This window comes from Nansenia antarctica (assembly GCF_963989245.1).
Source record: "Nansenia antarctica genome assembly, chromosome: 1".
Taxonomy (NCBI): Eukaryota; Metazoa; Chordata; class Actinopteri; order Argentiniformes; family Microstomatidae; genus Nansenia; species Nansenia antarctica.
The window spans coordinates 41,663,001-41,675,997 of record NC_137674.1 but is presented as its reverse complement, the minus strand read 5'-3'; the positions used below and the strand labels follow the sequence as shown (position 1 = coordinate 41,675,997).

Here is a 12,997-nt window from a genome sequence, read left to right as displayed (position 1 = left end):
GTTGTGTGTAATGGATCCTCTGTAGTGTTTGCATTGAGTTGTGATACAGTACCGTAGTGTACATGTTACGGTACATGTGGGAATACGGTACATGTGGGAAAACTAGGGTTAGGGTTAGGTGCTAGGGTGCTAGGGTTAAGGTTAGGGTTAGGATTAGGGGTAGGGTTAAGGTTAGGGTTAGGGTTAGACATGCCAGAATGTACCAAGTCACCCTAGCACCTAACCCTAATCCTAGTTTTCCCACATGTACCGTATTCCCACATGTACCGTAACGTATACTGTATTTTCTGTAGATTTACATACTGTTCATATGAAACACACAGATCTATGAATGCCCAATACTCTACAGTGATATATTCTGAGAACAGATAGGCCTACTGTAAGGTTTCTAAAAATGTGCTTTGGCAGTTGTGAGAAAAAAAAGAACATTCTCACACACTGAACATTGTGTTTTCAGTTGTTTTGTTGTAGTCTGTAATGATGCGTATAGTGTTTAGATTTTTTGCAGGCTTTGAGCAGCTGTTTTGGTGTGAAAGTTTGAGTTTTGAAGAGAGAAGGTGTGGTTTTGTTTATGCAGCTTTAGAAAAGTGTGTTGTGTTTAGAGTTTTGGGAAATGGAGGAAAGTTTTGTAAAATGTGTTTTAGCAATTGAGAAAAACTGTAAAGTAAAGAAAATGACGCTTGGTGAGACTGATACCACTTCTTCATCGTCGTCTTTATCTTCATCTTCTTCTTTATCGCCTTCCTCATTCCTCCCTCGACCAGTCCCCTCCGGCTGCGTACATCAGATACATATCATAGAACTACATTTCCCAGCAGCCCTATCCAGATAACGGAAGTGGTTCCCGACCAATAGGAGCGAGCGGTGTTATTGCGCGAGTTCCTGTTCGGCTGATGTGCGGGAACTTTTGATCACAACCAAGGATAACTTTGCAATAACAACGAAGACAAGAGGTTGGTTTTCTTTGTTTACATAATCAGATCGTTGATATGAATTCTGTTTGTATTGATGTAGCTTAGCTTTGGCATGTTTGAGAAAACGATGGCCGCAGAAACGCAATGGTGTTGCTATTTCATCCCAGGCAGAACAGGCCAAAGCAATGAGGATGTGTGGTAACGTGACTCACTCACTGAGAAAGTGGCGCAGCCTGAAATTGTTTAGCTAGTTAGCTGCCTAGCAAGCTGTGTTTCTAGAAGTAGCATGTTCGCTATTGTGTTGTGCTCCGCTGATGTGCGTCTTGCTGGAAATAAAGTAGCTAGCTAGTCTTCTCTAATGTGAACATGAAAGATTAGCTAGCCAGTAAGCTAACTAGTTATTGTATTTCCTAGTAGGCTAACTACTGCTAGCTATGACTCATAGTAGGAGAGACTGATATGTAGACCAACCACCTTGTTATCTAGTTCATTACTCAGGACATGAGGAAACTGACATTCATTTCTCACAAGCAACTGTAACTTAGACATGATATGATGTATTGGTCAGTGTGAATAAGCTTGCAAGGTGGCAAGATAACAACTTGGTAACTTACAAATGGAGAGCAACAATACATGACACAAGTTGAAAAACACGTCATATGCATTATACTGTACTCTGCTGCCTTCACGTGTTTCTAAGATGCCTCCTAAAGCCAAAGCAGCGGGGAAGGCAAGGGGTCCTGTCAAGAGGAAGCTGGCTGAAGAGTTCCCTCCTGGAGAAGTCCTGACAGACACTGCAAAGAAGTCTTGGAAACTGGGGGCTCCCATTGGACAGGGGGGCTTCGGACTGCTGTATTTGGGTAAGAGAATGATGCATGTTTCACAGTGTGGAAGTCGTAAACCATGCCCCTATAATTGGAATAATAAACAAAGTACAGTATAATCTGAGTTCTGTCATTGTTACATTTTCAGCCAATGAAAATTCATCCAAAGCAGTTGGAGCTGAGGCTCCATATGTCATCAAAGTGGTAAGACGATTTGGGCGTTTTAAAATGTGTGATGATGGAAAAACGGCATTAAACCACCAATTATGTCCATGTTTGTCCTAATGTTCTGAAATACATTTGATAAAAACTAATATGATCTATCTTGTTTTATTTGTCTTAACATATCATTAACAGGGATATTCCGCTTATATCATTAACCCTTTCTCCAAAAAGTTGGATTTCATAACTTACATCCAATTATAAGTACAGAGCACTTTCTCACAGGATTTTTTTAGGATGTTACATGTTGTGGTAGTCCTCTTCAAAGTCACAAACAAGTTAAATAAGGATGTGCTAATATGTTTGGTATGCAAGCTTCCAGATTTTGTAAAACCTTTTATATCTGGCCTCCATTGATTTAGTCATTAATTATGGCCATCCATTAAGGGTAAAAACTGAGCATAAACTTGAACATGCGGTTTGGATCATAGGATTCTCTACACAATGTACTTTTATCCACTGGTCAAACCATTTGATTGATTGAAACACCGTATACATTATGAATGGAATGTAGGCCTACAACACTATTGAATGTATCACCTTTCAAAGAGATAAACAAGCTGTATGATGAGGTGTCACCTGTGTATCTCTCAACAAATCCTGAATTTGCATAATGGTCACAAATATTCTCAAATATATCTGCTGAAATTACCAATGATTTGCTGTGTGTATAGGCTACAGAATGTATGCTATTCTATCTTCATGGTTAGATGCAGGCCAACTAGCGTTGCATTGTGTTCAGAGGATTTTATGTTGGTCTAATTGTGCTCTTGTTATTTTTGATTATGCCTCCTAAATCGTTACTGATCAACAACTAAACTCATTTAAAAAAATGTATATCACATGGTCAACTGTCCTGCCCATTTTATATATATATAGGAGCCAAGTGACAACGGACCTCTGTTCTCCGAGCTCAAGTTCTACATGCGAGCTGCCAAGCCTGATCTAAGTATGCCACCATACCCTCCCTCATGATCTCTCACTCACTCACACACACACACACACACACACACGCACACACACACACACACGCACACGCCACACACCACACACACATTCCCGCACTATAAAATACTCTCTTGACAGAAGAACAAACACAAAGAAACAAACTTTCTTAATTAAAAAAAGAAAATGTGTAGGTTGGCCATGTTAGGAGGGCCTTATGGAGGAAGACTCGCCTTTGGTGGCTCCTGCCTTTGCCCCCAGGCCACAGCTTTGCATTTTATATAATAAAAATCCAAATGTCAATCTCCCCTGACAATTAACTGTTATATTACTAAGGAATGAACGCCTCATATTTTATTCATGGGAATATCGCTTGTTGTTGGTAAATATTTGTCCCACCAGCAGATTAGCTTGCGGCCGCACTGCTTCGGCCCCCATGGAATTATGCTCTTATTACTTTGAGAATCATCATCACCACCACAACCACAAAGTTTTATGAAGTGTGTTCAGAATCATTTGTAGGCAGGCTTATACCTTGATTACTTTTCATCTCACAGTCATCTTAGTTTAACCCTTTGGAATTGTTTTAAGACTCGTATAGTGTTGTGTATTTCTTCCAAACATAGTTTCGCATTTCTTTTTTTATCTGGGATGATTTTGGTTATTCAAAGTTTTAAGGTTTACTGCATATGTACTGGGATACATGGGAGTGAATGACAGAACAAGGAGATTGACAAGCTCTCCTCTTAGAGAACACAGTAGTAGAACTGAATACAATAGTCAGTGTTACAATAATACAGTAATACAGTAAATATCATTTATTTATTAAAATGTATTGACATTTATTTTCATGTTTGTATTCTAGTTCAGACCTGGATGAAGTCTCACAAGATGAAGTACCTGGGAGTTCCAAAGTACTGGGGGTCAGGACTGCATGAGAAGGGGGGGAAGAGGTAAATCACAGTTCTGTCCTGGACAGAAGTAGGGAACCATACCTGGGTCGAAAAGTATTTTAAATTATTTAAAATACTTAAAACATTTGCTTGAGTCTGCCTAGCGTTGGTTCCATTATGCCAGGCAAACTCAGTTGAGCACAGCTAAGTATTTGAACCCAAATGGTCAAATCTGTGTGGCAGACTGTTGCAATGTTCTTGTAGAAATACAGCTGGTCCTGTGAAGATTAACTTTGGGTGCCAGCCATATAAATATACCTTTGGGAAAACGCAGCTCTGTAACCATCGCTAAAACATTTGGTATGTGTGCCACACCCATTGCAAAACGCATGCAGGAAGTGGATGTGATTTATGCACATCAGAACCAGTATTTAATGGTTTACTCCTTCCTTCTTCCCTCCCCAGGTACAGGTTCATGGTGATGGACCGGTTCGGGACAGATCTCCAGATTAAGTTTGAGGAGAACAAAAGGAAGTTCCCCCGAAAACTGGTCCTGCAGCTCGGGTTGAGACTTGTGAGTCTTATTCATGTTTAAATACTCTTGAAATACATCTTTCCTTTCTTGAAGAAATCCCTGATATGACACGACTTGATTGGTGAAATGCAGTGAAAAGCTTGGTTTTGCCAATCCAATCACGTTAGGTCAGTTTATTTTCTTCATTACATATTGCAATATTATGCCAGTACTATGCTGTATTGTGGTGCTAATAATGACTTTGTCTATTTGATCATGCCAGAATGAATGTAGAAAATAAATTGTGAGAGTTGTGAAGGCGTAGCTTAGTGGTGAATGTTCCCCAAATGTACCGCATGAAGGTCCCAAAGGTTGTGGGTTCAAGCCCCCCACTGCGACCAACTTTGTCATGTCAATTGCGCTCATCCTTCCCCCTCCATATCGTCCTACTGTAATAAATGTGATTTAAAAAAAAAAACTTTTCCTCTTCCTCCATCTCTAGCTGGACATACTGGAGTACATCCATGAGCATGAGTATGTGCATGCCGACATCAAAGCCTCCAACCTCCTCCTCAGCCACAAGGACCCCAACCAGGTCAGTGGCTGTGTTCGGAATGGCATACTATTCATACTAGGTATGACATAGATATTGAGTATGCAGTGCGTTCACATTGTATAGTATGTGAAATTTGAGTATGTGAGAAATCGATGGATACTAGATTATTCCCAGTCTCTGAGTATGTGATGAGACCACACTATTCGACTACTCAATCCCCAATGCATTGCGCGTCTCTTCAGTCTCGTCGATCTGCGTCATACAAAGTCGTTATACAGCTGTTGTTTACATGATCTGAGAGCATGGAGACTGAAAGCTCGCAAAAAAACGTTTTTTGCACAGACTTGAGTGAAGATGCAGATTGTTTGCGCTCTTTTTGATACTCTTCAGCTGCAGCACCTCAGCTAAGTCTGATCACGGATGAGCGGTGGTATTTTCACTATTTGGGGAATTTACATGGTGAAATGCATTCTTATACATGACTACGTCCTCATGATTACAAAGATGCCACTTGAAATGCATAAACCCCAAGTTTATTTGTGTCTTACACACACTCCTGTAGCCCAGTCACGAATGGTCCCAGTATTGTAGCTTCAGACGGAACAAGTTGGGTTGTATGTTGCTGTAGCAAGCCCACAATATGTTATTGCTCATATATATTTATTTTAATCTGGTTCTTTCACCAACTGCTAAGACAACAATATAGTAAGCTAGTTACTTTAGCTAGCTAAATATATTGGCCCCCAAATCATTTTACAACTTGTTTAGCTAATATCTTCTGACGTTTCTGTTGAACCCCGTAGTGAAGGTATCTAAGCAACGTAATGTTGCTAGTGAACAGAAATGGGAAGAAAAACGTGAGATCAGATGTATAAACAGGTTATTTTGATAAACTGGACACATTTGGGGAATATATATGGTTACTTTCTCGCCTGAAAACATAGGCTATTAAAACTTCATAAAATGACATGTTAGGCTAACACTTTTAGAGCCAAAATTACAGCTTTTAGCCAATGGCTAAAATACATTTTAAAATCCCCGCTGCCAGCAAGTGCGAAATGCATTCTGGGATACTGAGATGCATACTGCAGTGTGAATGGTCGGCTGGTATTGGCATAGGCTACTTATTATGAATTTAGTAGGCAGTATGCAGTATATTCTCATTGAGAATGCTAGTATGCTAGTATGCCATTTCGAACCCAGACAGAGTCTCCTTCCTGCCCGCCCTTCATAGGCTGCGTCCCATTTCTCCTCCGTTCCACCTAAATCCACTTTGTGCACTTCCCCACGTGGATTTAAAAGCATAACATCGGTCTAGGCATGGGCTCTTATTCCAATCCATTCCCATCTAACTCCATGTGGAAAAGTGCACATGTGAATACTTCACGAAAAGGATGGAGAAATAGGACACAGCAAGAGCATGGTGACCGATACAGCATGGAATTGTCATTTACTGTATGAGTGCCGCTGATTACAGTATCAGAAATGTCTTCGTCTGAACAGTGTCACTTAAAACAATTGGCCCCTACCTCTTGAAAGTAGTGTTTCCACTGACTCGATATGTAACTTGAAAGAACATTTTGACTATTATTTATTTATTTGATCATAATGCTCCTGCTCTGGTTCATTAGATTCAATTAAACCTTGGAGGAGACGAAGGAGGGGGTAGGGGGACCTTTTATTTGGAGCCTCTAAACAGGAGGAGAGATTAGATGGCGACTAAGAGCTCTTTCAAGCAAACAAGGTGGGGGCAGGGGCAAATATTTAATTTGGAGATTAATAATGTATCAGTGGTGTGTTATTAAAAATGCTATTTTTAAATTACAATTTAGAAAACAGCCCCACGGGACTTCACAGGGGTTAGCTTAGCTAGTGCGCTGGCTGCTGCTCGCCTCTCTTCACGTAGTTATATTGGATACATTTGTTTTTGATGACTGGAGCTGGGATATTTTCTTTTTGATTGCATGAAAGCCATGTATTGTGCTGTCCCCACCCGTGTAGTATGTTTTACTCTTAAGGCGGGTACAGATAAACAGCTAAGATGAGATGAGACGAAATCAGCATTAAAACAAATTATGTAACTGAAATGACCTTGCTAGCTCGCCAAATGTCCCTCACAGAAACAATAACAAATGTTTGCTTGAGTGATCTAACTAGCTAGAAAGCTGGTTATAACAAGCTGACTGCTGTGACGGCTCTGTTTCGTCTTAAGACTTTACATAAGATCAGACATGTTGAACAGCCAACAGGAGACAGTTCTAAAACTTGGAATAAAACCACATTCATAAACTGTGTCGTCTCAGCTGTAACTGGCTTTAGAACAAGTGGTAGTAAGCCTGTATAGATGTATTCAATCCGTAGGTGTCAGCTTCTGTGTGTGTGTGTGTGTGTGTGTGTGTGTGTTTGCACATGCATGAATTTGTCTGTTTTGTTTGCAAACCTAGGTTTACTTAGTAGATTATGGACTGGCCTATAGGTACGCACCAGAGGGGGTGCTGAAGGATTACAAGGAGGACCCTAAGCGATGCCACGACGGGACTATTGAGTTCACCAGTATCGACGCACACAAAGGAGTTTGTAAGTAGACCCCCCCTCATTGAGCCGATGGTGATGCTGGTCATGGTGATGCTGGTCATTGTGTTGGGTCACAATGAATCACCACATAAAGGGATAGTTCACTCGAAATAAAATGTCTGTAATTGACCATATACCTTCACTCCTTGATTGTAGAGTGAACTATCCCTATAATCGTCTATGGTCAGAAGTCCTGCGTACCTTTTGTTTGGGTCAGTCAGGCAAAACATAGTTTTTTGTATCCTGTCAAATCACCACACCACCTACGAAGTCAAAAATGTAAGTGTACCTCCTCGGGTGTGCTCGGGTGTGAAAAAACGTTATTTTTCCCAGGGGTAAATGTGTGTACATGTGTGTTCAAAGCCCTTTAACAATGGTGGTGGTGGTGTTTTGCTGCAGCTGCCTGCAGAAGGAGTGACCTGGAGATCCTGGGCTACTGCATGGTCCAGTGGCTGTGCAGCCGTCTGCCCTGGGAGGACAAGCTCCAGGACCCTATCTACGTCAGAGACTCCAAACTCAAGTGAGACACAAACACACTCTTCGATGTTGCGTTGGTGGTTGTCTCTCTCTCGTTCACTCTCGGACTCACTCGTGTTTTGTGATCCTAACTAGTTTTCTCTCACACAGGTGCCGAGACAATGTTTCAGAGTTCATGTCCGAGTGTTTCTCACCTGAAGACAAGCCAGGTGAGGTTCACTTGCATGCTCGAAATAGATTTGGCATATTTTTTCGTCATTATTTTATTATTTCGACTCTATCAATAATGTTGTGCCTGTTTTTATGGACAATGAGCAAAGACTTGCTTTATACATCAAATGAAACCCTTGGAGCTCGTTCGACCAGTCCAGCACAGGCCGTTCTCCACTGACTGATAAGCTGTGGTCCTTGAGAAACACCTGTGTTGTGAGCAGATGCAACCCCTGCTGTTGTTTACAGCCCTGTCGGTAATTGAACTAAAGCACTTTCTGATCTGACACACACACACACAGGAGAGAGGTTCCCGTTCTCTCACTCCGATAACAACAGAGGGGACCTGTTGATTCACTCGTAATGAGCGCTAATTCATTAGTACCAGAGCTAATTCCTCTTTGCTCCAAAACTTTCCACTTTAACTTTGCAGCAAAGTCGTGACCGCCCTCGCTTCACAAGTGTATTAGCGAGAAGCGTTAGGTGAGAGCACGAACGGAGGAGTGCAGCAAAGTTTGTTACTTCCGCTTCAAAGTAACAAGCTATTCACAAAAAACGTTTGTAAAGGTACGCTGTTTTTTTCTTTTCACTTCTGAAATGAACGGGTGCCTGAATTTAACTGGGCTCCGTTGCAAACAAACAGTTCTGCTAGTGAACTTTTCCCTATAGTGTTCTGACGGTAAACCCATGGTCGTCGTGGCGACATACTGTCGCTAAGTCTGATCAGATGGAGACGGCAGCGGCGGCACTTGAGCTCGGTGGTGGCATCTCGTGTGACAGACGGCACGCCGTCTCCGCGGGCTGTTGTTTCGTGTCGTACGAGCGCCCCGGCGTCCCCGGCATCACAACAGAGGGGTGATGGGAGCCGGCACTTGTTATGGCGGCCATCATGCCTAATTCTGTTTGGTGTGACTCTATTTGAGCGGCCCCGACGGTAAACAACAGTTTGAGTCGCCGCCGGAGTGGCGGAGCAGAAGGAAGGAGGTGTGACGGCGGCGTGTCACTTCCCCCCCCCACCCCCTCCTCTCTCATCCCTCTCTTCGCTTAGCCTCAAGGTCAAAGTGTCAGAGTCTGCTGTGAGAGAGGAAGAAAAAGAGAGGGAGAGAATTTGTTTAAACAGGATGTCTCGCTATGGCTGTGATGACAAACGTTGTGTTTGTTTTGGTCGTCAGCTTGCGAATTGTCATCTTAGCGAGTTCATTTGATTGTCTTTCTTTTTTGTTTTTTGCTTCATTACTGCTCCTAAGGACTGGCCGCTTCTGTTTTTTTATGCATTCTTAGAGAAAAGTTACTGGGAAATACAAATCATAATTCATCTTTTGTTTATTTCTTTATCTTCTCAAATTTTAGATGAAATCCAGAAGTTCATGGAGGAGGTCAAGACTATCGACTACGAAGACAAACCGAACTATCAGAAGCTGCGGTCCATTCTGCATGCAGGGCTCAAGTCCATCGGTGCCTCAGATGATGACAAGCTGGAGTTCTCCTCACCGGTCAACGGTGCCGGTCCAGCGTCCTCTGGCAAGGTCAGTCCACACACACACACACACACACACACACACACACACACACACACACACACACACACACACATCCACTCGCACAACCCAGAATCAAAGCACACAAGATGTGTTGTGCGGTCATGGTAGCCTCTGCATTTAAAACCTGGCACGCTCCAGACCTCTTTAAAGCCCCGGCCCTTTCTAAGGGAGCTCGTTTCAACCGCACTTAATTTGTTTACCTGTTGAAAGCCATTTTGAAATGTTAAAATGCCCGCACACGATCCACCACTAATTGTGGAGGTTAGCGTCAAGCGCTGCCAAGTGCATTGATTTTCAAATACAATTAAAGTGTGATGCTTTTAACAGATGTGCCTTGACCGCTGCTTATTGACGTTTTTACCCCCAAAACACACACACACACACTCACACACACACACAAACGTTGACTGGCCAACGCCAATTTGTATGCTCTGGTTTGTTTTCTTTTTCTGTTTGATTGTGTCCGTTGCGCAATTAATACCCAAATGAGGTTGCCGTTACAGTGTAACCAATATGCATGCTTTTGCCTGTCTTCCCCTTTCCCTCCTCTCTTCCTCCTCCCCTCCTCTCTTCCCCTCTCTTCTCTCCCCTCTCTTCTCCTGTCTTTCGATCCTGTTCCCGTCCTCTCCTCCTCCATCCCTCATTTTCACCACCTCTCCTCTATCCTTCTCCCCCCCCCCTTACTGTCCTCTCCTTTCCTCTTATCCTCACTCGTCCACCCCCCTCCCTTTTCCCTCCGACAGGTCTGAGAAGCGCCGCTACCTGTGTTTATCCCTCCACTAATGTATTGCAAATGTGCTGACACGGTAACCTTGGAGTCGGCGGCGGCCCCGGCAATCAACGCCAACCGCTCTCTCCCCCTCTCTCTTACGGCAAAAAAAGAGGGAGGGGCCGCCCACCCTCCCCTGCCTTCCCACAATGCCGCTTGCATATGGAAGGTGCCACCGGGGAGCTGGCCCATGCCAGCGGAGGGGTTACCTGCCCACTGCAGTTATTGTATGTAATTATCCAGCCAATCTGTTCAGCTCAGCAGGGTCTGGATGGTAATCATGAGGTAGCAATTGGCAAAATGGAAGGCAGAGAGGAGGGGAGGGGGGCAGGGGAGGGGAGAGAGAGGGGGTGAGTGATAGTTCAAGTCCGAGAGAGGGGGGAGCATTCATTATGGAGTCTAAAGAGAGAGGGGAGGGAGGGAAGGGAGGACTTGATTGCTGCCGTTAAGTGCATCTTCCTTGTGACACCTTCCTTCCCTTTCGCCTCGGTATGATTTCATGGGCGAGAATTATCTTTTCTCGTCTTGCCCTCGTTTTCTGCGAGGGGACAAAAAATAAAGTCATAGTTTATGAAAATGGTTCAAAACACGTGTCGGTGGTGCGTGAGTCTCGAAATGGTGAGGGAAAAACCTTCACCTTCTCTGCACCCCGGACATTCTGAGATGTTTTTAAAAAACGCTAAATGGTGACCTCTGAGAAAACAGAACGAGCCCCTGACCACTGTTGTTATTTAGATTGTCAAGGTCAGGAAAAGCAGAATTTTAATTGGAAGTTTGAATGGATTATTATTCTGCGGAGAGCGAGAGGACTTCCTCCGCGGCTCCGACTCTGAGATGGCAGGGTGATAATTGCATTTGCTCAAACGTCACGCTCCCCGCCTGCGAGGCTTAAGGCACATGTAAGAGTCAGGTCGTGAATGTGCCAAGCAGACAGAGGGCCCTGTTTTCATTTATGTATTTTGTTTCTTTTTTGGCGCCCTCCAAGGTTGCTGGAGGCTGTGGTAGATTTGACCACTGTGTTCTCTCTTCATACATGTTCTCATCCCTCTTTTTCCTCATTCCTCTCTTTCTTTCTTTCTTTCTCTCTCTCTCTTACAGAAGACCTCCAAAAGAAAGAAAGTGGTGGAGGTGGAGGTGGTGAAGGATTCAGAGGAGTCTGATGATGAAACAGATGACACTCCTCCCAAGAAAAGGAAGGTTACAAAGAAAAAAGGTAAGGACCGTCTCTCTTTAGAGGCTGGTTGTTGAGGGGTTACACTAGAGGGCCACAGTGGTTTATGAAAGCACATTACCACACACACACACACACACACACACACACACACTTAAAATTACATTTAGTTGTAGACCCCTGTTCTAGGGTCAGGCTGGGAAGTGTCATAGGGCTTCACCCAAATTACAAAATCACATATTGGGTCCCAACCTTGAAAGGAGTCTATGGATAAGGAAAACACAATACACATATCGGTTCTGTTTATTTGTGCACTGTCACTAACTCCTAACTTTAATTTAAAAAAATAAATTAAAAAAATATGTCAATGGACCCTAAATTAGCATGTTTGAAATTCCATACAAAATCATCCCATATTCTCTGTAGACTCAGTGACTTGATTTAAACATACTAATTTAGGGTCTGTTGACTTCCATTGTTTTTTGGTTGAGAATCTTATCAGTTAGCGGTTAGTGAATGCACCCAGATAAACAGAAACGAAGTGTGAATTGAAGTCTGTTCTTGTCCACTCCTTTCATGGTAAAGAACCAAATATGCGATTTTGTCATTAAACGCTCTTCCATTTCTGACTTTGAAAGTCTTTTTTTTTTCTTTCACAGAGGTGAATGGCGTGAAGAAGACTGTCAGTCCCAGAAAGACTGTCGCTCCCAAGAAGAATGTCAGTGCGAAGAAGACCATTCCCAAGGAGACCACCAGTCCCAAGGAGTCTGAACTAGTAGAGATCAGCACTCAGACCACACCTGGCCTGGCGAAGAGATCCAGAGGAAGACCTAAGAAAGCCCCTTAACCACCCCCCTACCTACCCGCCCCACGGCTCCTTCCATCCTGTTCCAGTTCCTCTTTTAAGAGCTGCCGCTTTTTTGTTTGTTTTTTGTACAGTATAGTTTGTATCTGTATCTGTTTCTTCACTGCTTGTTTCTGATATTTAATTTTGTTAACATGGTTTCACTTGAGGCCTCCTCATTTCCAATAATAAATAAGAAGAAAGATGATTGGGTCTTTTTTATTTTATTTTTTTATATCTTACTGGGGGTTGGATAATCAAAAAGACAAGACAAGAGGAGACACTAATGAGTGTTTGACAACTTATGTGAGAAGCACAACTAGTTGAACTTGATTTTCCCCTTACACACACACACACATACGGTACACACATCTCTTAGGTTGTCATGCACATATCCCTCTAGTGCTGTCTTTCAAAATGTCTTGCATATCCCTCTTTTTTTCTCTCTTTCTCATATGCACACACTCGCACTGTCTTTTTGCATGAAAGCTGAGGGTCCTGTTCCCTCGTCTCACTCAGAGAAAGAGAGAAAGAGTGAGAAGG

The 12,997-nt window shown here is 43.0% G+C and overlaps 1 protein-coding gene across 1 annotated transcript; it reads left to right on the top strand.

Annotated features, from left to right (window-relative positions):
• The first annotated feature begins 883 nt into the window (after positions 1 to 883).
• vrk1 (VRK serine/threonine kinase 1) lies at positions 884 to 12,607 on the top strand. Its single transcript, XM_080532165.1, has 13 exons — positions 884 to 953; positions 1,615 to 1,774; positions 1,887 to 1,942; positions 2,840 to 2,909; positions 3,771 to 3,858; positions 4,264 to 4,372; positions 4,815 to 4,907; positions 7,313 to 7,445; positions 7,842 to 7,962; positions 8,070 to 8,128; positions 9,480 to 9,655; positions 11,538 to 11,652; positions 12,270 to 12,607. The coding sequence occupies exons 2-13, from the start codon at positions 1,615 to 1,617 to the stop codon at positions 12,455 to 12,457; spliced, it is 1,368 nt and encodes a 455-aa protein (XP_080388291.1). The 5' UTR covers positions 884 to 953; the 3' UTR covers positions 12,458 to 12,607.
• Positions 12,608 to 12,997: the final 390 nt, after the last annotated feature.

What these genes read in the sequence shown, in the direction of transcription:
- vrk1 (XM_080532165.1), top strand. Translation starts at nt 1,615, where the DNA reads ATGCCTCCTAAAGCCAAAGCAGCGGGGAAGGCAAGGGGTCCTGTCAAG. An exon ending in CTTCGGACTGCTGTATTTGG is followed by an intron (nt 1,775 to 1,886) that starts GTAAGAGAATGA and finishes TTACATTTTCAG; the next exon opens with CCAATGAAAATTCATCCAAA. An exon ending in TGCAGCTCGGGTTGAGACTT is followed by an intron (nt 4,373 to 4,814) that starts GTGAGTCTTATT and finishes CTCCATCTCTAG; the next exon opens with CTGGACATACTGGAGTACAT.